Genomic DNA, 26,917 nt, shown 5'->3' with positions numbered 1-26,917 from the left:
TTACAAAACAATTTATTTCTCCATCCCTCAGAATTAAACAGGCTGTGCCTTTAAGACTGAAATATGTAAATGAGCTCTGTTCTGATTGGCTTGTTCATCCATTGCCCTCATTTGAAGGCAGTCCAGGCTGAAACTCTGCTTTTAAGGTCAACATGACTGGGCGGGTGTATATATACGCAAATAGACAGTTTTCTGTGACATCACAAAAGCAGTAAATTCAAAACCGGCTGTTTTTACATTACAGTGTTCACATTACCAGGCTGAAGTGGAACAAATCAGATTTTTTTGCCCTGAAGTGACTAGAAGCTCGTTCTGCTCGTTAGTTTGTGCAGTGATTCAGTCACGTGACCTTACTGAGTAGGAGGAGCTCATGAGGGTCATTTCAGACCGGTTCATCACATTAGTGACCGATTGGAGTCACTGACCTAAACGAGTGGGAACCACCGTGTCACTGAGATCGGATTTGAGCAAAAAAATCGGATTTGAGCAACAAGGCTTGTAATGTGAACGCAGCTTAGTTTCCATGGACTGTATGGAGCGAACAGTGAATTTTGCGAAATGTGCTTTGTTTTAACACTACGTCAAACTCAGTATTTCCAAAAAGTGGGTTTTCCCAACAACAATAATATTCCTACAACTACAATGAGAAATATTACACGTATTGATGATTTATGACGATGTCACTTGCCAAAATATAACTCATTGCGGTGTAACCCCACAAATGAACCCTTCCACATATAAAAACATGCACGTCTCCACTCCAGGACTCTTCCTCTACATCCTTCAGTGACTTTCCCTCACATCGAGTTTTCCTTCTGTTCACTTTCTAACTCCTTCCTTCCTTCTCTCGGAATCAGCTGCTCTGTCACCGCGGAGACGAAAGACACGTCCCTCGCGGTTTCCTCCGTCCAGGACACGAAACTCTCACACGCACCAGGAACTCGACACTGCATCCTCTTTCTCTGACTGTCAACACATTCACATCCCACAAAAAAGTCCTCACGCAGTCTGGGAAAGGAAACGGGAAATCTACTGTACTCCTCAACAGGGATCTGGGTGAAAGAGTAAACTCGGCTGATGCGACAAATAAATAAAACCTAGGGATGCAGACTGAAGACAGGCTCCCATCGATTTACGAATCTCCTCCGGCAGCTAAATAAAAGTCTCCACACATGCTCCATGCTCCGTCCTCTCTTTGCCGTGCCCTCTGGTCTCTGTGACTGGGGTGGTACTGATGCACGAAGAGGGCAAAGCCAGGCCAGAGCGTCCAGCTGCGGCTCCACACCGAGCTCAGGAACAGGCTTGCGTTCTCTTGTCTGACCACCAGGGGGCCCTAGGCCAGAGAACGCTGCCTGGGCTTGATCCTCGGATACAACTGCGCAGAGTCAGAGGAAAAAGGTGCAATCAGAACAGCAGTTGTGACAGATGTGTTTGATGGGTACGTCCCAAATACAAGCTTATAGCCACCGGTTGGCATGATGGTAACTGTAGGCCTAAATCTTCACACTTCTCTCAAACAGTGTATTCTCTATGTGTTCAGCACCTCTAATAGACTTGTTTATGTGGTGTCTGACGCTGTATGACTCTCACTGTTATCCATAAACACGGACTAATGTACATTAGCATAACTAAAAACAATAGCAACCACCTGGAAGACTGAATTTTGTCTGTCTATGTTTAGTTAACATTGTCTCCTCCAGTGTCAGAAACCCCATAATCAAGTCTAGAGATTACTTAAAAAGGAATTACCTTAAGTGGTTATGATGTAAACAGAGCCGTTCAGAGCGGTTTGGTGTGAAACGCTCTGTTCTAGATAAACTTACCGAGCCAGAACCGTTCACAGTGGTGGTGATGGGAACCAGACGTCCACCTCTAAAAGCTCCTCACAGAAAGTTCCTACATGAAATGGTTATGAATTCACTGCCTGATGACTGAGACGCCGTTTGACGATGGTTTTTAATAAGATTTAAGCCTAAAAACTTTTTATTTTTTAAATCTATTCATGGTGGAGGGATACATGCAGGATGTTTTAAGGAAAAATAGTCCCCAATGAAAAGATGTGTTTCTAGGTTTGCTACAATTGTACCTATTTTTACCCATTTTACCAATTTGCCATTACCACTACTTATTACATCATTTATCATTATCATTACTTATTACTACCGATTACAACGTTACATTACTACAAGTTTTAACTTTGTTTTATGATAGTTTCGAGAAGATCTTGGCCGACAACTTTTTTGAAACCCTTTTATGGTGGAGGGATGGTAAATAAAATGTCTATATCCGTGTTGTAGTCATGGCGACGCCTGGTTCCCATCACCACCACTGTAAAGACGTCTGAACTTCTAACACAGAGGTGCAGCTCAAGGTGCTTCACACAATATGTGCAGACAGAAGAAGCATAACTGGAAAAATAATTCACTAAAGCAAAATCTGACTGAAAACTGACGTGAATGAATAAGATCTGAAGATGGGTCTGAGCAGCTAAACAGCTCCAGATCTTTGGACCATAAAAGCAGGAAACACAGAACCCAGTTCTAGATTAAACCAGCGCAAACAGATAAACAGTTGAGTTGCCATCACTAAGGTAGGTCATCTGGAACGCCTCTGTCCATCTGCAGGACTGGACGTTCCCCCTCACCTTACAAACCAGGTGTTCAATTGATTGATTGACAGTTTGAGGCCAGAGTGTGATGACTTAGGCATGTTTTTAGCACTATGCTAATTGGTGGGAATAAGCTTCCATTACTTGTTAGCCACATTAGCCTCGTCGCTCCAGTGCTAAAACTAAAAAAGCAAACTTCAGATACCAAACAAGTCTTGGCTGATTGTCTGCGTTTGGAATAAATTTGGGGAAACTGCTACATTTGGGATGAGGATAAAACTGTAAATTCGATTTGTCACCAATCTGTCGCTTTAAGCTAGCTGCAGTTCTATGAAAGCAGTCGATTCACTGGGCGTTACATGCTGAAATCAAAGTGCCTGACAGCCTTAGCACGTCTCCTCTAGACACGTCTCCTCTAGACAGGAGGAGTTTTACTAACTTTAAGGCCCTTAAACTTTGCACTGAGTGGCAAAGGCAAATATCAGGTTGAGCTCAGTTTCTGCTGATACTCGATATCAAACGACGAGGACTGGGAACAGGACTTTCCATAAAGCCTGAACATCCCCCCCTTTATCTGAGGCAAGTGTGAGATGATTCAGGCCCCCCTTACCCCCAGTAGGTTTCGGGGGACGTATCCCTCCTGGTTGTTGAGTCTCGCCCACCACCACTCGGTCTCGGTGTCGTCTCTGCGTCTCAGAACCGTCAGAGCTTCTCCCTCACGGAAGGACAGCTCGTCCGCACTCTGAGCTTCATAATCCCACAGAGTGTAGACCGCACCTTTATTCATCACACCCAGCTTCTCCTGCACACCTGGGAGAGAGGACCGCCAAGCTCATATTATATTCATATTCATATTAATACTTATATCCAAGCTCATATTATATTCATATTCATATTAATTCTTATATCCAAGCTCATATTTAGATAGATATCCAAGCTTATACTCATATTCATATTAATACTTATATCCAAGCTCATATTCATATAGATATCCAAGCTCATATTTAGATAGATATCCAAGCTCATATTTAGATAGATATCCAAGCTCATATTCATATTTATATTAATACATATATCCAAGCTCATATTCATATAGATATCCAAGCTTATACTCATATTCATATCAATAATTATATCCAAGCTCATATTCATACAGATATCCAAGCTTATATTCATATTCATATTCACATTAATACATATGTCCAAGCTCATATTCATATAGATATCGAAGCTTATATTCATATTCATATTAATACTTATATCCAAGCTCATATTCATATAGATATCCAAGCTCATATTCATATTTATATTAATACATATATCCAAGCTCATATTCATATAGATATCCAAGCTTATACTCATATTCATATTAATAATTATATCCAAGCTCATATTCATACAGATATCCAAGCTTATATTCATATTCACATTAATACATATGTCCAAGCTCATATTCATATAGATATCCAAGCTTATATTCATATTTATATTAATACTTATATCCAAGCTCATATTCATACAGATATCCAAGCTTATATTCATATTCATATTCACATTAATACATATGTCCAAGCTCATATTCATATAGATATCGAAGCTTATATTCATATTCATATTAATACTTATATCCAAGCTCATATTCATATAGATATCCAAGCTTATATTCATATTCACATTAATACATATGTCCAAGCTCATATTCATACAGATATCCAAGCTTATATTCATATTCACATTAATACATATGTCCAAGCTCATAATCATATAGATATCCAAGCTTATATTCATATTCATATTAATACATATATCCAAGCTCATATTCATACAGATATCCAAGCTCATATTCATATTCATATTAATACTTATATCCGAGCTCATATTCATATATATATCCAAGCTTATATTCATATTTATATTAATACTTATATCCAAGCTCATATTCATATAGATATCCAAGCTCATATTCATATTCATATTAATACTTATATCCAAGCTCATATTCATACAGATATCCAAGCTTATATTCATATTCACATTAATACATATGTCCAAGCTCATATTCATATAGATATCGAAGCTCATATTCATATAGATATCCAAGCTTATATTCATATTCATACAGACAGACTCATGTTCATATTCAGATAGCTAAGCTTACATTCATATAGATACTCTGTGTGTCTGTTTTTTATGAGACAGGCCATTTTGGCCCAGAATGAGCTGAACTGTGCATTTCTCTCACCGTAGAGGAACTGAGAGCACTGGATGTATCCCTCCTCCATCTCCTCGCACTTATCCGCCGCCGTCTCCACGTCGCTGATGGTGGTGGCGAAGATGGCCGCGCCGGACTCCACCAGCAGCTTGCAGAGATGGACGCTGTTGCAGGAGGCCGCGCAGTGCAGGGGCGTCCTGAACACACAACAGAGGGACATTTCAACACAGCTGGCCTTCGTCGTCGTTCAGCCAAGACGTGTTTGCTGTGGCCGGTTTCACATTTACTAACTTTGCGCAGCATGAGCAACACGGACCGTCCTGCAAGCAGCGCGTCAAAGCGTCCCAGAAGAGCCGCAAGTTTTTTCTGCATGATGCACGTTCAACACCGCAAAATACGGTGAAATAAGCTTTGGAAATCCATAAAAATGAAACAGAAAACTAAATAAAACTTGTATTATATTATGTTTTAGGACTTATATTGTATTGCACACAGGGGTGAGTAGAGTAGCCTAAATCAATACTCAAGCAGAAGCATTGATACGTGGATAAAATAATGACTCAAGTAAAAGTATCTTCCCAGAAAACCACTTACTCTATAACTCAATCAATTAAATATAGGACTGCAGTGGAACTTCTTAGTAAACGCAGCATCTCTCTGCTTAGGATCTGAAGTCTGTTAGACTCTTCTTTTCTTTTTTAAATGCATTCATGGTGGAGGAGGACATGCAGGGTGTTGTGAGTCAAAATAATCCTCAAAGAAAATGTATTTTTCAGATTTGCCACTACTTTACCATCAACAACATTCCATATACAGCCTTTCTTGTTTGTCGACTATTAAAGATCAAGTGACTCATAGTAGCTATGAATTTCACACATCTGTGCAGCGGAACACCACATACACACTAGTGAACACACACACACTAGGGGGCAGTGTGCACACTTGCCCGGAGCGGTGGGCAGCCCTATCCGCAGCGCCCGGGGAGCAGTTGGGGGTTAGGTGTCTTGCTCAAGGACACCTCAGTCATGTACTGTCGGCTCTGGGGCTCGAACCGGAGACCTTCCGGTCACAGGGCCGGTTCCCTAACTATCAAGTCTATTACAGATTAAAGGGGAAGATAATCTTAAAAAAATGATTTAGTTGTTAAAATGTAAACAGAGTCGTTAAGAGAGGTTTGAGGAAGACGTGTAGGGTGACTGGTGGTTCTGGATGGTAAATAAAATGTCTATATTTGTGTAGTCATGGTGACTCCTGGTTCCCATCACCACCACTGTAACAAATGTATTAATATAATCCAGTAATGCAGATCTGTGTTAATTACTAGCAGGAAAAACAGAATTCTGTGATTGAATTGTGTGAGAATTTTGAAAAAGTGGTGTAAACCCCCTTTAAGTTGGCTGCTGCTTTTAGCTACGCGATGGACTTGTTTATAGATGGCCCATGTTTATAGATGACGGCTGGTTCTACGGTTTCCAAATCCATAAAAATAAGCATGTATGTTTGTATGTTGCGTCACTGTAGCAGTTCTAAACGTGCTGTGGTTCTCACCATCCGTCACTGTCTGCCGCGTTGACGTTGACACCGAAGTCCAGCAGGAACTTCACTATGTGATGGTGTCCAGCGCACACGGCGTTATGGAGCGGCGTGATGCCCTCATCATTAGGAGTGCTGGGGTTGTCCACCTGAGGAAACGGTCAAAGAAACAGCTCAGTCAGCTCTTCTTGTTCTTTTTTGAACTTTTAGGTTTAACACACAGTGTATTATAACACAGTTTGTTCCAACCCTGTGATGTGATTGGCTGAGAGGCTTTCTGCGTTAACTTGGTTACTAGGTTACAATACTTGCCTGTAACCAGACTATATCACTGTTTGTGTTTGACTGTATGTGACAGAACATTTGTCGTTTATGAAATGTAAATAAACCCTCCTGTTAATTCGTTTTTGGGGCCCACTTTCTATGAATTGTCAGTTATACCTATGTAGTAACACATTTACAACGTATACAACCGTTACAGAGGGATTCCAGGAGTGCAGCGTTTGTAAATACACTTCAGCTTTTACTCATATAACTATACAAGACTAGCTAGATGGCTATAACAGTGCACTTTATCTTATATAATTACATGTGTATAATAGGGTAATTACATTTTTATGAACTACTGTTTTACTTTTTTGATTGTAACAAGAATTGTATAATTACCTGCATGATGAGAGCACTTACACAGTATACGCACAGCATATACCAAATTTAGCCAGCTGTAGTGGCATGCGTGTATTTTGAGGTGGTAACAGAACCAAAGTTCTGGCTTTAATGTAATTTCTTAAAAAACATTATTTCATAATGTCATACCAGCTCAAAGGAAATGTCTAGATTACCAATCTGTGCAACTATCAATATACACATGTGTAATTACATGAGTAAATGAGTAAAGTATTTACATAAGCTGTTGATATACATGCATATTTACACTCTACTGTAATCCATCTTCAACAGTGAATACATTACCAGTAGTTACACTGTCGTTGCATGTGTTGTTAATATGTAACTACACAGTTATTAGAGACAATGTAAAGTGGGACCAATTTTTGTGTCTTAATCGCCTCCAAAGACAACAATAAAGCTATATAACATACAATAAGTATTCATTTTACCAATAAATGGCTTATTTTGCTGTGAAGCTCCTTTCATTCACCCACAAAAGCTGTAGCATAATCACTGTAACGCACATCAGGTGGTGCTATATTGGTGCTTTCTTCAGGCAAAGGCCCATGACCACAGCACAGCAGTGCCACAAAGACCAAACCTACTCAAACCTACTCATAAAATGTTCGGCAAAAAATTTGTTATAGGAGACAAAGACAACTGCACAGTGTGGAGAGCAGTACGCAGGATTTCCTGTGGCAGCTCTGGGTTAATATACAAATTTCTGTGCTTGTTCTGTTTTATCTGATGCCTTTGTCTGCCCTTGGTATGCTGATCTTCTCTTATCTGCTAAAACGTTAAACATAAAGCTGGCTGCAGCACTTCTGTCTTATCACAGCAAATAAAGTGGACCACAAAAAACAAATAATACATCCGTGACATCATGTAGTTCTTCAAACTCAGCACTAAAACCAAAACGGCTGTGTCATCATCGCCTCTGTAGCTCCTCTTTGAAGCTTTAGAAGTATCAGAATTGTGGAAGAAGTGTGCCTCTTGTATATACACAGTCCTGTGTGAAGGTTTTAGGCATCTAAGCAAATTTTTAACCAATGTACCTCAGCAGTGAGTTTACCATGATATACATTAGAATAAAGTCGTACAGTACATGCAGGGTACTGTAAGAAAAAATACTCCCCAAAGAAAACGTATTATTTCAGATTTTCACTATTTTCCATCATCAACATCACATATAAAACCTCAGAAGACTCGTGTGGGTTCTCTGGTGGTTCTGGATGGTAAATAAAGTGTCTATATCTGTGTTGTAGTCATAGCGACGCCTGGTTCCCATCACCACCACTGTAAAGACGTCTGAACCATTTCACACCAAACCCACTGAATCACAACTGAACCACTGAATTATGAAGAAATTATGAAAAATGTGTGGAATTCCTCTTTAAGAAGTATTCAATTGAGGTCTATGACAAAATGAGCCCTTTAATAGTAAAATGCCTTAATATATTTCAATAAATATGAGGAGGCTTATGTCAATATAATTTAAAGATGTGATACTTCTTTAATCCCACAAACGGGGAAATTCCACCTCCGCATTTAACCCATCCATGAAGTGAAACACCACATACACACTAGTGAATACACACACACTAGGGGGCAGTGAGCACACTTGCCCGGAGCGGTGGGCAGCCCTATCCACGGCGCCCGGGGAGCAGTTGGGGGTTAGGTGTCTTGCTCAAGGACACCTCAGTCAGGGACTGTCGGCCCTGGGGCTCGAACCATCAACCTTCCGGTCACAGGGCCAGTTCCCTTACCTCCAGCCCACGACTGCCCCCGAAATATTGAAATTTCCACATTTTTTATTCACTCATTCAAAATCCTTAATCTTCCCTACAATTACAGTTATATTCCCATTTCATTCCCAGTCAGTGTTTGGATTGTTAGCTAGCAAGCAAACACCACCGTTTACTTCTCGTGGATTTGTGGTTGGGCCTTTTAGGCCACGGGCTAAAAGGGAAATCTGTTCATCTTCAGCACTTCAGCCTGGAGTTGTGATACAGCTACAGCTGCAATACCTCATATATGATCCTCTGCACCAGGTCAAACTCGCCCTCCAGAGAAGCATCCAGAAGCAGCGCCAGTGGGTTGAACTTCACCCTCAGGCCGTGACCTGTCCTCTCCGAGCCAGGCTTCTTCAGGTTGGTCCGTTTTATCTGCGATTATGAAGAGAGTGTTAGTACAATTACAAGCAGTACAGATGAATAATTCCCCTCACAATAAGACTACAGTCGCACTCAGACCTGAATAAAGTGTTTAATTACGAGTAGGAAAATGAGACTGTATGGATCAATGAGCCATAAACTGTCATATTAACCCTTTTATACCTCTTTGCAATGCAGCGTCTGCCTGTTTTGCAGCTCCTGCGTTTTCATCATTAATGTTGAAGAACATATTTCTATGGAAACCGTAGGTGCGCCTGCGTTTATGTGTTTTTATTGTGTTTCCATGCTGTTTATTGTGTTGTACCGGACTGATATGAAGGAAGCTGTAGTTGTCACTTCTATCTTCACACTGCCGTCTTTGCGGGGACGGTTTTTACAGCAGGGGTTCTCATGCCCCACCCTTCACCCCTCAGTGCTCAATAGCAGCTCTGCACAGAAGCTGTGTCCCAATTCAGGGGCTGCATCCTTCGAAGGCTGCATGTGAAGGCCGACTACGTCATATATGACGGTGCAACTAGGCTGTCCCAGCAGTTGAACAGCTTATGATACAGATGTTAGAAAAGGCCAGTGTGGTCTGAAGCTAATGTACAGGATCTGGCAGTGAAGCATCTCCAGCTCTAATAAATGAACAAATAACACTAAGATCAGCTTCTGGCTCCATGTTTCAAGAACTTGGAGTGGCATTTTGTGATGCAGCGGTAAGAGTGGGAAATCCGCCGCAGAGCAGACCGTCTCATTTGGGTTCAGCCCTAGAGGGTCTACTCAGCCTTCGAAGAACATGGCTTTGTAGACTGCACCCTTCAAAGGATGCACCCCCTGAATTGGGACACAGCCAGTGTCACGTTTCACACACAGAGAGACAACAGACTGATGATGACAGAGTTACAGGGACAAAATACAGGGTGATTCAAAAAGATCCATCCGATTTCAAAGCAGAGGGGGTCATAGAGTTCCTGACTGGCTCCTTCAGTCTGAGAGGAGATGAGACCCCTGAGCAGAAAGCGTTCCATGTTCTCCACATCAGTAAGAGTGAATCTGTCGTAAGCGCACAGCTCAGAGCGTTCGTCGTTGGTTCCACAGCACTGGATGATCTCCGAAACTGCACCGAAAGAGCCGTGAGTGCAGTGACGCCCGACACGCTCGATCCAGTCTGGGATTAGGAGTTTGACTGTGGTGTTGATGTCGTCCGTCCAGCTGGAGGAGGTTCAGACTGAGACCTTGTAGAATTACATAATAAACTTTACGCTCATTTAAACCGTTTACAGCTCACTGCACTGACCTGTGATGATTTACAGGTGAAATCAGTCATTTTTAAATCGGATCAATCTTTTTGAATCACCCTGCGGTTCCGAATATACTGATTAAAATATCATTTACCCAGATATTAATTTTATATATAATGTTTAATGGCTTATTTACAGGATTACCCACCTCGTTCAATCGGATAGAAACTGTATTCCAAATGTCCTCAATCAGACTAGACTATTCCGATTGAGGTGTTTATATGGGCATATTCTATTCCAATTGAGCTATTAGTCGGATTATTAACGGATTATAAGCCTACATGTAAACATAATTATCTGTATGCTTAACAACATGAACATTAAAAAGCAAAGTAGAAAGTAGGGGTGATGCAGTGAGTTTAGCTGGTCAGAGCAAAAGTCTGACCTATACTCACCGAAGCGGCACCGGCCGGCTGCTCTGTGGTTTCCTCCTCTGCAGGTGAGTGGGTTTCTGGCGCTGGGCTGGACTGCGTGTCTGCACCTTCAGACTGATTATTCTGCTTATTGTTACGACCGTCCTCAGGGATGTCCTCAGGAGCGGACGCTGAGGTGTCTGCGAGCTGAAGGGATTCTGTATGACCGCCTGGATGCGCCAGTCGATTTTCGTTGGCATCAGCCGTGGGTGATGACGTAGCCGGCTCAGGCTCTGGAGCGGATGCTTCCGCTAAAGGAGCTGCTAAGTCACTCGTTTCCAGCAAATTCCCATTAGCAGTGTCCAAGCCCATGAGGCTTAGAGGGCTGTCTGGTTGGTAAAATGGTGGAGCGCTGACATTAGACTCCATACCACCAGCCAGTGTGTTGAAACGTTGGTAGAGAAGCTTCTGGATGTTTGGCCCACTCGGACCCTCGGGCTCCGTGATGGAGCTCCGCTTTTTCAGAGGCCGGGGAGCATTGGCCAGCTTCCTCCTCAGCACCTCCAGATCAGCATCGCTCTGGTAGCGCAGGGGTGAGTGGGCCACCGGGGTCAGTTTGGTGGGGCTGAGGGGGCGGGGGATGTTCTCCACGGCCGGCGGAGGATGTGGGGAGCACTCAGGGTCGGCGTCCCGGTCAGTTTCATCTCTGGAGGTCTGCTGCTGGAAGGGTATGGGGGAGGGGGAGGCGGACCCCGGTAACACTGGCTTTCCATAGACTGGACACAGAAAAGGGAGGTTTCGAAAAGAACATGAGAAACTTTCATATGAAACATGAATCTTTAACGCCTTAAGGCTGATTTATATTCCTGCAATGACGTGTGAACATCAAGGCCCAGAGAAGGTGTTTACAGGTAAGTGCGGCTCTCAGCATAAATCTTTATGCTGAGTAAGCCAGAAGAGTGAAATGAATAATTTACTGTAGTTACTGAATAATAATAATTCAGAGTCAACACTGAATAATTCATAATCTCTGTTGAATAATTCATAGCAGATGATGAATAATTCGTAGTAATTAGTTAGGCATGGGAACAAGATAATTAAGTCGTGGACATAACTTGGTAAGGCGTGGGAATGAGATCATAATGCATGGCGACAACTTACTACAGGGTAGGAACAAGATAATTAAGTCACAGACACAACTTAGTAAGGCGTGGAAACAAGATTCTAATGCATGGCCACGACTTAGTAACACATGTGAACAAGATAATTATGTTGGGGCCATGACTTAGTAAGGTGTGGGAAAGAGATCCTAATGCATGGCCATGGCTCAGTAAGGCGTGGGAATGAGACCCTAATGCTTGGCCATGAGTTTGTAAGGCATGGGAGCAAGTTAGTTAAGTTGTTGCCATGACTTAGTAAGGAATGGATACAAGATCCTAATGCGTGGCCACAACTTAGTAAGGTGTGGGAACAAGATCCTAATACACGGCCATGACTTACTAAGGTGTGGGAATGACATCCCAATGGATGGTCAGGACTTAGTAAGGCATGATCTCGATCCCATGCCTTACTAAGTCATGGCCATGCATAAGGATCCTGTTCCCACATGTTAATAAGGCGTGGCCATGCATTATTTTTATGGGATGTAACTAGCAGGATGTTTACATTTTGTTTGAAACCAGCAAGAGAATTTGAGTCTATCCAAAAAATGAGGTACGTTTCACACCTTTAGAAACTCTGAACTGGTTTAAATCTCGAACTGGTTTAAATCTCGAACTGGTTTAAATCTCGAACTGGGTATTAGATATGTTCCACTGCGGAAAGTCAGGAAGAAAAATGTAAAGCAGGAAACTACAGGAAACTGTAGTGGGAATTTCATTTTCTATTATATTCCAGTATTTGGCCAAAGTCCTTTTCTGTCTTCCTTCGATTTAGACTGAATATCCATCCGTTCCTATAAACACTCTAAATTTCCAAATTAGCCAGAATGAGAGTCCCTAAAATAAACCTCCACTGCTCACTCTCATCATCAGTGTGAATCTCTCCTAAAATGCTGTTGCTATGGTTACCTGCTTTGACTGTGGCTCTGCTGCTGGTGCTGGAGTAGTTTTTGGATGCAGGTTGCTGCAGGTACATGTGGTAGATGGAGCTGGAGTTCATGGTGGCGGGACCTTTCCGAGGAGACTGGGGTCGAGACCCTCGGTCCGGAATGAAAGGTCGCACGGCGACGGCCAGTGGGGGCTCGGTCCTGTCAGCCTGAGGGAAAAGGGAGGTGGTGGAGGTGGGGCTGGGGGGCACTGTGATCCTCTGCTGTATCTGCTGTGAGGAGGATCCACAGGCAGGGGGCCCTCTCTGCCAGGACAGTGTTCCCGGTGCAGACCGGGGCAGGGAGCTGGTGGCACAGACTGTAGAGTGGTGACCCGCGCTGGGGTAGGTGCCATAAATTGGGGCTGGCTGTCTGGACAAGGCTGTTACTGTGCCCAGCAGTTTGGGGGAATCCTGTGGAGAAGATGACGACAAAATGTAAATGTAAAATTAGAGATTTGATGATGACGCACAGAATCGTTTCATAAAGAACTACAATCGACTTGCAATTTCAAGGCCTCTTTAAGAGTAGGAAACAATTTAAGGCAGGTAAATACATATATATGTTTGTGGTGTGTGTGTGTGTGTGTGTGTGTGTGTGTGTGTGTGTGTGTACGTGAGTGTGTGTGTGTGTGTGTGTGTGTGTGTACATATGTGTGTGTGTGTGTATGTGAGTGAGTGTGTGTGTACATGTGTGTGTGTGTGTGTGTGTGTGTGTGTGTGAGTGGGTGTGTGTGTGTGTTAGTGTGTGTGTGTGTGTGTGTGTGTGTGTGTGTGTGTGTACGTGAGTGTGTGTGTGTACATATGTGTGTGTGTGTATGTGAGTGAGTGTGTGTGTACATGTGTGTGTGTGTGTGTGTGTGTGTACATGTGTGTGTGTACATGTGTGTGTGTGTGTGTGTGTGTGTGTGTGTGTGTGGGCAATTAGTGTGCATGTCATGTACATCACATACACAGTCAATTGTTCAGGTTTCCCGTCTTTGTAGCCTCTCGCTTTCTTTAACTCAGCTTGTGGATTCTTGTTACAGTGGATGATCTCAAGGGGAACTGAAGCTCTCCTGCGAGTGTCTGTCCAGTGTGGTCTACTGAAGGTGCTAAAGGGATCGCTTTAAAAGATATTTAACCCTTGAGGGGTGTTCAGGTCTGTGGGACCCGTTTTCAATGTTTACCAAAAGAAAATTGGTGCGATTTATTATTATTTCAGCCTCAGATTCTTGGCTCATTTTCTGTGAGGAACATATAAAAGAACCATTTTTCATTGCCTTCACTCTGTTCACCTCCCACACACTTACAGTACACATAAAAAAGTGTAAAAGTAAAAGTGTGGAGGTGCTGTGTCCTTCACTTTGTTCTCTTCCTACATGGCCTGCTGTTAGTATGCATCTGTGTGTGTGTGTGTGTGTGTGTGTGTGTGTGTGTGAGGGTGTACAACATGAACAGGCTGCTGACTGGCTACAGCTGCTAAAGAAGAACCCTACGCTGGCCACTTGTGTTATTTTAAACATGTTGTTTTTACATTAATTGTTAAAGCTGTATTGATTTAAATAAACAGTCCAGACCCACTGAGTAACTAACACATCAACACCACATGGGTCACAAGCTGTATTTGTACATGGCGCTACAATCACGGATTCTATCAGAGAGACACAGAGAGCACTGCAGCTGGGCTTCAGCCTGCACTACTATGGATGGGTCGATGGGTCACACAGGTAAAATGCACTACCACGGTTAAAATAGCAGGCTAGCGTTTTTGACCGCACTAATAAAATGACGTTTTTTGGTAACTCTAGAACTGTGGAACGTGTTGCATGGGAGCATTTTCTTTCCTGATACTATCAGTTTGCACAGAAATGATGTTCCACGCAACGTTTTCAAAATTATAACCAAAATACTCACCTTCTCGCCCACGGCCATGCTGCCCGGGTCTCGGCTGGTGTCCTTCCAGTCTGGAGCTTTGCTTTTGGCGAAGGAAGGCCAGTTCGCATCATTCGCTGCAGGAAGGACAGAAAGAGAGAGGATGAATGAGGCAGAAACACAGATGGACAAAACATTCCTTTTCCCCACGGCCACTAATCGTGTCAGAGACAAACACCTCTGACCCCTGAGTCATGAGGACACCTCTAATCAGGGGCTGGTGTCCAGTGTATTTCTGGCCTGTCCTCAACTCAGATCGGCTCAGAGAGAGATTACCGAGGCGCTGTGCGTGGCTTCACTGCAGCTTTGGCCTCCTTTTCTTCAAGCCTCGCAGTATTATGAGCTTAAATTTCTCCATAATTAAATGGCTGAGATATAATCAGAGTCGATCAGAGCGGTTTGGTGTGAAACGCTCCGTTCTAGAGAAAATTACAGAGTCAGAATTTTTCACAGTGTTGGTGATAGGAACCAGGCGTCCACCTCTAAAAGCTCCCTCACATGAAATGGTCATGAATTCACTGCCTGATGACTGAGACGCTGTTTTATCACATCATGGAGAGACACATGCAGGACATTTTAAGGCAGAATAGCACAACAAAATACCCTTTTTTCAGATTTATCACTATTTCTCCTTCATTAACGTCAATTCGTGTAGGTTCTCTGGTGGTTCTGGATGGTAAATGAAGTGTCTATATCTGTGCTGTAGTCATGGCGACCCCTGGTTCCCATCACCACCACTGTAAAGACACCTGAACCATTTCACACCAAACCCGCTCTGAAAGACTCTGTTTACATCTAAACCACAAATTTATGCAGAAATTTAGAAAATTAGGTGGGATGCTCCTTCAACTATTAAAAGCCTACCATTATTGTTTTGCAATGCATTCGATTTACAGAACATACACTAATGTGGTACTAAGGATCGGCACCCAACGCACAATTTGTCTGCTTGTTTTAAGGAACTACGAGTCAGAAAATAAACCAACACGATGTAAAAAGACATTTCAAGGCATAGACACCTCAAAGCGAGTGGATTTATGATCTGAATGACAGACGTTAATATATATCCAGCCGTGAGTCTATGTAATGTAGGTCTAATACAACGATGTAATCTTCTGCTGACCGGCTAACGTTTTCAAGGCCGCCCACAAAAATAAACTGAATTATGTAACGGCAGCTGCAGCTTCCCTCTATTGAATTGAGGCCTTTTGAAGCGCGGTAGATGGTTTTGTTTGTGGCTCAGTCTCAAAACAACCCTTGACTGCGACCACTGCGCTGTTTCCACAGCTGAATAATAGATGGAGCTTAAAGTGCAGGTTGATGCTCGTCAGTGAACACGGAGTTACAGAGTAGCGGAGCCCTGAGTGTCTCAGCTTAAAGGAAAGTCTGAGCCGAGTTTCCGCTCTAATGTGTGTCTGTCTGTATGTGAACATGCGCTCTGCAGCATGCGGCGTGAATAATGTATGTTTTCATGTTTTCATTCAAACTTGAACAGAAAAAAAAATATATATATATATTTATATACACACACACTCTTGAAAAGGTGGTTCTCTTCAAGGGTTCTGTAGTAAAGAAAAGGGTTCTATATAGAAACATTCAACAAACCTTTTGCATGATTAAAGGGTTCTTTGTATCATGGCAGTGTTCTACAGACTGATGGACACTGTGCTGTGGATGGTTGTACAGAGAAAATTTTTGAGAAAAGAGAGGAGAAGAGAGGAGAAGGAAAAAGAAGAGAAGAGAACAGAAAAGAAGAATGAAGTGCAGAGAAGAGAAGAAAATAGAAGAGAAGAGCAGAGAAGAGAAGAGAAAGAGAAGGAAAAAGATGAGAAGAGAAGAGCAAAGAGCAGAGAAGAGAAGAGCGAAGAGAAGAGAAGAGCGAAGAGCAGAGAAGAGAATAGAAAAGAAGAGCGAAGAGCAGAGAAGAGAAGAGAAGAGAATAGAAGAGAATAGAAGAGAAGAGCGAAGAGGATGGAAGAGAAGAGCGAAGAGCAGAGAAGAGAAGAGAATAGAAAAGAAGAGCGAAGAGCAGAGAAGAGAATAGAAGGGAAGAGCGAAGAGCAGAGAAGAGAAGAGAAGAGAAGAGTGAAGAGAAGAAGAGGAGAGCGAAGAGCAGAGAAGAGAATAGAAGGGAAGAGCGAAGAGAAGAAGAGAAGAGCGAAGAGCAGAGAAGAGAATAGAAGGGAAGAGCGAAGAGCAGAGAAGAGAAGAGAAGAGTCAAGAGAAGAGCGAAGAGAAGAAGAGAAGAGCGAAGAGCAGAGAAGAGAATAGAAGAGAAGAGCGAAGAGCAGAGAAGAGAAGAGAATAGAAGAGAAGAGCGAAGAGCAGAGAAGAGAAAAAGAAGAGAAGAGCTGAGAAGCAGCACCCTTGAAGAACCACATTCTTAAGAGAGTGATTCATTTAGAACGGTCCTTTTTTGATTAGAACCTAAAATAGCAAAACGTTGCATCATGTTTTGCTTTGCGACGTTGGCCTAGCAGACGTCCGGCCTTCAGAGCATAAAAACACGCAGGAATAAAAAGCGGTTTTCCTTTCGCTTTTCAAATTCCAGCATTTCTGAAAACGCATAAATAAGAAAAAAGCGGAGTCGTGATTTTCCCAAATGCCTGCACAGTCAACCTGAGCCATGACGGCCGAGCTGCCGCACACTGAGCACTAACTAACTGGTTGGTTCACAACAACCTTTTCATCATTAAACTGGAAAAATGTCTTTCGTTTTGCAGTAAATTAGCTCAGCAAATTCCAGCCTTTTTAAAAACGCATAAATAAGAAAAAAGTGGTGTCACGATTTTCCCAAAGTCAGATTTTCCTTTTCAGAACTCAGTGAGCAGGAGCGTGGTGTGTCTTGCTGTGCAGTAAGTTATCTTAGCAAATGTCTGGCCTGTAAATCTGTCGTCAGGACTTTTCCCTCTACTGGAACTCACAGGAGGCACAGTCGGAGCCTGAGGGGGACCCGGGCCCCTCTCTGGGCTCAGCGGAGGCCACCACAGGGTCCACTATGATGTCTAAGTCTGAGACCTTCCACGGGCCTGCGGGCTTCCTCACCCCATCGTCCTCTGCGGGCACAAACCCAGCCCAAGCCCCCCACAGAGCACAGCGACAACAAGCAAGAGAGACGAATACAGGGGGAGGAGGAGAGGCAGGACATAACAGAATACAGAAGAAGGCGTGTTAGACAGAACAGCTGGGAAAACAAAATATTAAAAGAGTTCTTCATGAGTTCATGAGTCGGACTGGGCGATAAAACAAGCACAACTACCAAAATCAAACACTGTTTCTGAGACTGATGATGTACCTTCGGCACATTTTCACTTATTTCTGTTTAAAAATGAGACATTGGCAGCAAAGGCCGGAAATCTGAACGTTTACTTCGGCACACTAGATGGCGCTGTGCATGTTTTAGTAGCCAGATGAGAAGATTATTAAGACAATTATCGCCAAATACTTAAAAGACTACAGGAAGACTTTTGCCCTTATCGCCCAGTCCTAAATTCAAGCATGGCATCTGTGACGGCACATTTCTGAGCGAAGATGTTTGCCGAGTGGCGCCCTCTTTTGGAAGAGAAGACACACTGCTGTGTACTGTCCAACGGTCAATAAAGAGCGAGTCTTACTTAAATGTAGGAAGACGAGAAGAAAGAAGGGCAGAAACTCTTTAAATCACAGCAGTGAATTCATTTGCTACAGTGAAGATCACAGGGATAACTGAGATGCGGCTGGACACTGATGGACACGGCGGTAGGAGATGATGCGCATCAGCACCACAGTGTCCATCAGTCATTTCAGAGTCTGGGCCAAACCTGCCCTCGTGCGTAATATGTGGCGGCACAAGCTTTAAAATGGAAACGAGCATCGAAAATGTAAAAATGTGCATGTTTAACCCCTTAAGCTCTAGGAGCCCTTCAGCGGGGCCAGGTTTCCAGTCCTCACTGCGGATCATTCGCAGTAGAAACTGTGAAAAGTGGCTCGTCAGATCTGCGTAAACGACGACGTCACGTGGCAACAAAGCAACTGAACCAGTTTCATTCAACTTAAACACTACACTGACTGGGCGGCTCCCGAGGGGCACAACCCTCCATCAGGAGATCGCGAGTTCTCTTCTCTTCCCTTTCCTTTTCTCCTCCCCTCTCCTTTACTCCTCTCTTCTTTCTTCTCTTCTCTTTCCTTTTCTCCTCTTCTCTGCTTTTCTCTTATTTTCTCCCCTCTTCTCTTCTCTCCTTTTCTCTTCTCTGCTTTTCTCTTCTTTCTTCTCTTCTCTTTCCTTTTCTCCTCTTCTCTGCTTTTCTCTTATTTTCTCCCCTCTTCTCTCCTTTCCTCTTCTCTTCCCTTTCTTTTTCTCCTCTTCTCTCCTTTTCTCTTCTTTCTTCTCTTCTCTTTCCTTTTCTCCTCTTCTCTTTCCATTTCTCCTCTTCTCTTTCCATTTCTCCTCTTCTCTCCTTTTCTTATTTTCTCCCCTCTTCTCTTCTCTCCTTTTCTCTTCTCTGCTTTTCTCTTCTTTCTTCTCTTCTCTTTCCTTTTCTCCTCTTCTCCGCTTTCTCTTATTTTCTCCCCTCTTCTCTCCTTTTCTCTTCTCTTCCCTTTCTTTTTCTCCTCTTCTCCCCTTTTTTCTTCTCTTCTCTCCTTTTCTCTCCCTTTCTCTTCTCTTCGCCTCTTCTCTTTTATTCTCTTCTCTTCCCCTTTTCTCCTCTTCTTTCCTTTTCTCTTCTCTTCTCTGCTTTTCTCTTCTTTCTTCTCCTCTCCTCTTTTATTCTCTTCACTTTCCTTTTCTCCTCCTCTCTTCTTTTCTCTTATTTTCTCCCCTCTTTCCTTTTCTCCTCATCTCTCCTTTTCTCTTCTCTTATTTGACCTTCTCTTCTCTTTTTTCCTTCTCTTCCCCCTCTCCTTGTCTCTTCTCTCCTTTTCTCTTCTCTTCTTTCATTTTCTCCTCCTCTCTCCTTTTCTCTTATTTTCTCCCCTCTTTCCTTCAGTTCTCTTCTCCTCTCTCCTTATATCTTCTCTTCTGAGCTACAGAGGTCTCGGAGAAGCCTGTGTTTGCCTTTGCCCTCCTAGCGTTGATAGTATTGTGTGATTGGGAGAGTCCTGACTAGCGGGTGGAATTGGAGACGAATAAATTGGGGGGAAAACGGTCAAAAAAAAAACTACATTGATTGAAAGAATCGCTCATTCATGTTTATTTAGGTTGAATAAAACTAGTTCATTTATTAGAAAGAGCCACTTTTTACAGTGGAAATAATCCATAGCAGATAAAGAATCATTTACAATAGTGACAAAGAAATTCACAGTATCTATAATAATCAGCAGCGTTTTTGAATAATAGGCTTTGAGTTTAAGGGTTTATCAGGAAAGCAGAATTCCGAGCCTGGAGTGGTGCACCAACAGCCAAATCCCCACATAAACTCCACAATGAATTCCAGTGTGACTTCCTAGTAAAATGCTCTGGAGTAAGGAGCGCTGATCTGGACTCACCTGATTTAGATCGAGTGTGGTTGATTGGGGCAGACAGCAGGTGTGGTTTGAGGGGGTCCGGGGGTAAAGTGTAGCCCCCTTCCTGCCTCCCCGCTGCTGGGACCTGGATATACGGAAATACAGCTGCAACTCGACCAGAGCTAACAGGAGCCGGCTGAGGAGAGGGAGGACCACTCACCCGACCCAACTACAAAGAGGAGGAAAGAAGAGAAAAGAAGAGAAGAGAAAGAAAAAGAAGAGGAGAGAAGAAGAAAAGAGGAGAACAGAAGAGACGAGAAGAGACAAAGAGAAGAGAAGAGAAAAGAAGAGAAGAGACGAAGAAAAGAAGAGGAGAGAAGAGACAAGAGAAAAGAAGATAAGAGAAGCGAAGAGAAGAAAAGAAGAGAAGAGACAAAGAGAAGAGAAGAGAAAAGAAGAGAAGAAAAGAGAAGAGAGAAGAAAGGAAGAAAGAAGAAGAAAAGAGAAGAGAAGGAAAAAGAAGGGACGAAGAGAAGAGAAGAGAAGAGAGAAGAAGAAAAGAGAAGAGAGAAGAAGAAAAGAGGAGAGAAGAGACAAGAGAAAAGAAGAGAAGAGAAAAGAAGAGTCAAAGAGAAGCGAAGAGAAGAAAAGAAGAGAAGAGACAAAGAGAAGAGAAGAGAAAAGAAGAGAAGAAAAGAGAAGAGAGAAGAGAAGGAAAAAGAAGGGACAAAGAGAAGGAAAAAGAAGGGACGAAGAGAAGAGAAGAGAGAAGAAGAAAAGAGAAGAGAGAAGAAGAAAAGAGGAGAGAAGAGACAAGAGAAAAGAAGAGTCAAAGAGAAGCGAAGAGAAGAGAAAAGAAAAGAAGAGGAGAGAAGAGAAGAAGAAAAGAGAAGAGAGAAGGAAAAATAAGAAAAGAGAAGAGAAGAAAAGAAAAGAGAGGAGATGAGAAGATGGACCAGGTTAACTAGCAACAGTAGGCAACTTAAAAACGTGATGTTATCTGTGTTTGAGGGTCTTTCCTGTGTAAACGCTGAGAACTGATCTGAAGTGATCAGCAGAGTAACCGGGTTTAATTTGTTAGCTCATCATTCGAGGGGGAGTGTGTGGAGTGACTTTATTTGGTTAAAAGTCTGTATTATTCTCTCCAGCGTGTCGCACCTCAGCTTTCTTCTTGTACAGTCTCTCTCTCAGGTCCTCTATGCGTTTGTCCATCATGGTCACTTCCAGGTTGCGTTTATTCAGCATGTCCTTGTGCTGCTGCAGCTTAGTGTTCTGGTCCTGATTGAGTTTGTTCCGGATCTGTGTGTCCGAACAAACATAAACCAAGCACACACACACACACACACACACACACACACACACACACATTTCTGTTATATACTATACCGTGCAAAAAAAAGATCAAATAGAAGATCAAGCTTCACTTCAGGAGGAAAACATCCCCCGGCGTTTCTGTCCACTGCCGGACACTTGTATCCCGAAAACGTACAAAAACCAAACAAACAGGCGCCGACATCCCTCGAGATAAAGCGGCATCTATCCGTCTGACCCTGCTAGACTCACTCTTTGCCTTCTCCAATGTTCTCTAAGCCTTTAGTATGTTCTTAATGCTAGCCCTCATCTGGGTGCTCTTTTATCGGACTCATCTGAGGAACCCGAACTGAATCATAAAAAACTTTTCCAAAAACAAGATTCAGACAAGCACATAAACCACCTTGAAACCTCAAAACTGCTTCAATATTCCCTCAGGCTCCTGTAAAGTCTGTCCTTCTTATCATAAAACGGTGTTTATGTTTGGAATGAAAACCTTCCTGACACTTCAGCTTGATTTCCATCTGTACTCGTCATAAATGAAGGACATCAACAGGCTTAAAAATTCTCTGTGTTCCAAGAAACATCCCACGGATCGTGAACGCACAGTCAAAACTCATGGGAACTCTGGGCCTCACCAGTGTCTTCTTATGTGGGATCTGCTCTTAGGTAAGAACAGAACCTACAGACACTCAAGATGTGAACAAACCTGCAGTTTAAGAACACGTCATGAATCTGATGTAGACTTAGTCAAAGGAAAATACACACAGTATATGGACAAAAGTATTGGGACGCCTGAACAGCAGCTTTTATGACATCCCATTCTCTAACAGCTTCCACTCTTCAGGGAAGCTTTCTACAAGATTTTGGAGAGTGTCTGTGGGAATTTAGGCCCATTCATCCAGAAGACACTGATGTTGGATGAGAGGGCCTGGCTCACAATCTCCGTTCTAGTTCATCCCAAAGGTGTTGGATGGGGTTGAGGTCAGGACTCTGTGAGGGCCAGTCAAGTTCTTCCACACCAAACTCACCCAGCCGTGACTTTATGGAGCTGCTTTGTGCACCGGGGCTCAGTCATGCTGGAACAGAAAAGGTTCTTCCCCAAATTGTTCCACAAAGGTGGAAGTGTCCAAAATGTCTGGGTGCTGAAACATTAAGATTCCGCTTCACTGGGAATAAGGGTTCTAGACCAACCCCTGAAAAACAGACCCATATCATCATCCCTCCTCCACCAAACTTTACAGCTGGCAGGATCCGTTCTCCTGGCATTCGCCAAACCCAGACTCGTCCATCAAACTGACAGACAGAGAAGATTCACCACCCACAGAATACGTTTCCACTGATCCACAGTCCAGTGGTGGTGTATTTACTCTACTCCATCCAACACTTGGCACTGTGCATTGTGATCTTAGGCTTGTGTGCAGCTGCTCAACCATGGAAACCCATTTCATGAAGCTTCTAACGTGCAGTTCTTTTGCTGATGTTGCTTCCAGAGACCAACTGGAACTCTTTAGTCAGTGATTCAACAGAGGACAGGCAAGGTTGGCATCCTATAACAGAGCCATATTTAAAGTCACTGAGCTCATCAGTACGAGCCTCCACTGCCAGTGTTTCTTTACCGAGACTTCAAGGCTATGTGCCTAATTTTATCCACCTGTTAGTGACAGGTGTGGCTGAAACACCTGAACTTAATAATTAGGAGGAGTGTCCTAATATTTTTGTCCACATAGTGCATATTCACAACTATTTCTGGTTAGGTGTTCATACTTTTCACAGTAAACGTTCACTAACATTGTATTTGAGCCGACAGCACATGACTGAGGTGTCCTTGAGCAAGACAACGAACCCCCAGCTGCTCCCCGGGCGCTGCGGATTAGGCTGCCCACCGCTCCGGGCAAGTGTGCTCACTGCCCCCTAGTGTGTGTGTGCTCACTAGTGTGTATGTGGTGTTTCACTTCACGGATGGGTTAAATGCGGAGGTGAAAGTTCCCAGTTGTGGGACTAATAAGGGTCACTTAATTCTTCTTAATTAATTTGTTAACATTAAAAGCACGAGATACGTTAATGATGATTAGCTAATATTAAGTAAACGATAAGTATAACGATTGCATTCTTATTATTAGGAACTAAAGCTACTGGACTGAAATTCGTTGGTCTCTATCCTTCCTCTGCCTCTAGTTGTATTATAAATCTCTAAATGGCCTTGGCCCAGATTTGCACCAAATGTAGCCATCTCTAAGTCCAGTTTAAGCCCTTAAATAAAGCTTTATTACATACTCTATAACCTAAGAATAGCTTTCAGTTTACACTGATGTCCCTGTAGTTACTGAATAATAAGCCTTAGTATGTAATAAGACTGGGATGTTAAAGGGACAAGGCAAACTAGCCATTATTAACACAGTACCTCATGTGTTACTAACACATTAATTAATGTTAGTTAGTCAACACTTATTACAAAGTGTTACTAAATCTCTAGTTCATATGTGAATGGAGGCCAAATGATCATCTCTAACTAATAAGACATCCTGGTAATAACCTATTAACAAATATCAGAAGAAGATGACAAGTTTAACAGATAGAGAAGACAAAGCAACCAGCAAAAGATGTAGATGTGTAGCGTAGATGAAATTTGGCCTTTTCATTTTTGTGTTATAACTGCGCTTTGATGATTTTTAAGGTGTTTATGACCGAATGCCAGTTTTAAACCTTTCATAGACCCTTTATAGAGGTAGTCTAATTGTAAATACATAGGTACCCCCCATGCTTATTGATTGTGCCGTACCTGTAGCTCCTGGTAGAGTTTTCGGAGCTCCAGTGCGGCCGTCCCGCTCAGCGGCGCCCCCACAGGCTGCAGGCCGTTAAGACGTCCGTGCCGAAGGTCATCCAGCTGCTGTGTGAGCTGATCCACCTTCAGCACCGCGCGCTGCAGCTCCGCCTGCTTCTCCTGGAACAGACTGCTCACATGCTCTATCTCCGCTGCTGCACACACAAACACAGACAGTCCAGTTAGACACTCAAAAAGCAACGTTTCGGTCCTGTCGCTGAAACTGAGCGAACGTATACACATAAGGAGTCTGTGCTGTTAACGAGCTCTCTCTCAAAACTGACCTCCGAGACCAAAGTGAAGTGTCTGTGTCTGAGCAGCGAGTGCGACGTCCAGTAAAATTAATCTAATGACAGCTGTCCACCCACATAGCAAATACGTCACGTGACCAGGAGCACAGTAATAGCTGTTAGCTTGAAGGCACTGGAATTTTGATCTTATTCCAGGCAAAGAAACCATCCCAGGCCTCCGACACACACAGAACAGATGCTCCAGAAACACTTACAGAACACACAGCTGCGGCTGAGAGGGAGCGTCCAGCACACGCTGTTAACAGACGGGCCTTTAAAGTCTCAGGGAACACAGTGTAAAGTATAAAGAACCGTTTGCATGACGCTAAAACTGAAGGTTCTAACAGCCAGGAAAGTCTGAATGAAAAAAGCATAGAAATATAAAAAGACCTATATATGAACTGGGTGGGCGTTGCCTAATATTCTGACTCACAGCCCTACCCTGTCCACCCCAATGTGTCCACTCACTAACAAGTTTATCCAGCCTGGTCTGGTGACATCTGCTTTTTCTTCTTCTGCTTAACATTATCATTATTATCATTATTAGTAGCAGTAGTCATAGTCATAGTAGTAGTAGTAATAGTAGTAGTAGTAACAGCAGTCATAAAAATAGCAGTAGTAGTAATCGTACTAGTATCAGTAGTAATAGTAGTAGTAGTAACAGTAGTAGTAACAGTAGTAGTAACAGTAGTAATAACAGTAGTCAAAGACAAGATATTTAATGTTCAAACAGATAAACTTTGTTGTTTTTTGCAAATATTCACTCATTTTGAATTTGATGCCTGCAACACGTTCCAAAGAAGTTGGGACAGGGGCAACAAAAGACTGGGAAAGTTGTGGAATGCTCAAAAACACCTGTTTGGAACATTCCACAGGTGAACAGGTTAATTGGAAACAGGTGAGTGTCATGATTGGGTATAAAGGGAGCATCCCTGAAAGGCTCAGTGGTTCACAAGCAAGGACGGGCGAGGTTCACCACTTAGTGAACGACTGCGTGAGCAAATAGTGCAACAGTTTACGAACAACGTTTCTCAATGTGCCTTTGCAAGGTATTTAGGGATTTCATCATCTACAGTCCATAATATCATCAAAAGATTCAGAGAATCTGGAGAAATCTCTGCAAGTAAGCAGCGAGGCAGAAAACCAACACTGAATGCCCGTGACCTTCGACCCCTCAGGCGGCACTGCATTAAAAACCCACATCATTCTGTAACGGATGTTCCCACATGGGCTCAGGAACACTTCGGAAAACCACTGTCAGTGAACTCAGTTCGTCGCTCCATCTACAAGTGCAAGTTAAAACTCTGCCATGCAAAGTGAAGCCACATATCAACACCACCCAGAAACGCCGCCGGCTTCTCTGGGCCGAGCTCATCTGAGATGGACTGACGCAGAGTGGAAAAGTGTCCTGTGGTCTGACGAGTCCACACTTCAAACTGTTTCTGGAAATCATGGACGTCGTGTCCTCCGGGCCAAAGAGGAAAAGGACTGTCCGGATTGTTCTCAGCGCAAAGTTCAAAAGCCAGCATCTCTGATGGTGTGGGGGGGCTGTTAGTGCCCATGGCAGGGGTAACCTGCACATCTGTGAAGGCCCCATTAATGCTGAAAGGTCCATACAGGTTTTGGAGCAACATCTGCTGCCATCCAAGCAGCGTCTTTTTCAGGGACGTCCTGCTTATTTCAGCAAGACGATGCCGAGCCACATTCTGCACGTGTTACAACAGCGTGGCTTCGTAGTAAAAGAGTGCGGGTACTAGACTGGCCTGCCTGCAGTCCAGACCGTCTCCCAATGAAAATGTGTGGCGCATTATGAAGCTCAAAATACGACAGCGGAGACCCCGGACTGCTGAGCAGCTGAAGCTGGACATCAAGCAAAAGAAGATCTGATAGCTGATCAAGAAGAACCTCACTGAGAAAAGGAGACGGACACATCAAATAAAGAAGCTGAACGATGGACTGACCACCCCAGAGTCCAGACTTCAACACCACTGAATGGGTTTGACTACTTCAGGAAATCATCAACCAGCTTCTCAGACTGAACTTTGGAAAATGATCAAATTGTACTTGATGGCCATTTTGACTGGACATTAACCTCTTCAACTCCTTGACTCCAACAGTGGTCCCAAAACACACTTGGTCATGTTCTTCATAACGTTCATATTCCATAAGCTCCATTCAGAAGCTGGGCGTCGTGTGAGGCTGTAGCTCTTCTCTCCAGTCTAATAGACGGTGATGTC

At 43.2% G+C, this 26,917-nt stretch overlaps 1 protein-coding gene across 5 annotated transcripts in view; it reads right to left on the bottom strand.

The window, feature by feature from the left end:
- Positions 1–402: 402 nt before the first annotated feature.
- Positions 403–26,917, bottom strand: part of ppp1r13ba (protein phosphatase 1, regulatory subunit 13Ba) — a 98,195-nt gene continuing 71,680 nt past the window's right edge. For 4 of the 5 annotated variants that reach the window (XM_017685634.2, XM_017685631.2, XM_017685636.2 and 1 more), the window contains 12 exons: positions 24,349–24,545; positions 21,414–21,554; positions 20,298–20,484; positions 17,756–17,887; positions 14,814–14,908; positions 12,902–13,331; positions 10,875–11,608; positions 9,050–9,187; positions 6,369–6,502; positions 4,851–5,017; positions 3,219–3,418; positions 403–1,375 (listed from right to left, as the gene is read on the bottom strand). In XM_017685634.2, coding sequence (XP_017541123.1) covers positions 1,334–1,375; positions 3,219–3,418; positions 4,851–5,017; positions 6,369–6,502; positions 9,050–9,187; positions 10,875–11,608; positions 12,902–13,331; positions 14,814–14,908; positions 17,756–17,887; positions 20,298–20,484; positions 21,414–21,554; positions 24,349–24,545 — 2,597 coding nt within the window. In that variant the 3' untranslated portion in view covers positions 403–1,333. The remainder of the gene's footprint in view (positions 1,376–3,218; positions 3,419–4,850; positions 5,018–6,368; positions 6,503–9,049; positions 9,188–10,874; positions 11,609–12,901; positions 13,332–14,813; positions 14,909–17,755; positions 17,888–20,297; positions 20,485–21,413; positions 21,555–24,348; positions 24,546–26,917) is intronic. The other variant, XM_017685633.2, reaches the window with a different exon arrangement.

Source organism: Pygocentrus nattereri, chromosome 10 (genome assembly GCF_015220715.1).
Source record: "Pygocentrus nattereri isolate fPygNat1 chromosome 10, fPygNat1.pri, whole genome shotgun sequence".
NCBI classification, from domain to species: domain Eukaryota; kingdom Metazoa; phylum Chordata; class Actinopteri; order Characiformes; family Serrasalmidae; genus Pygocentrus; species Pygocentrus nattereri.
The sequence above is the reverse complement of the archived record's forward strand: the minus strand, read 5'-3'. Positions and strand labels throughout refer to the sequence as shown.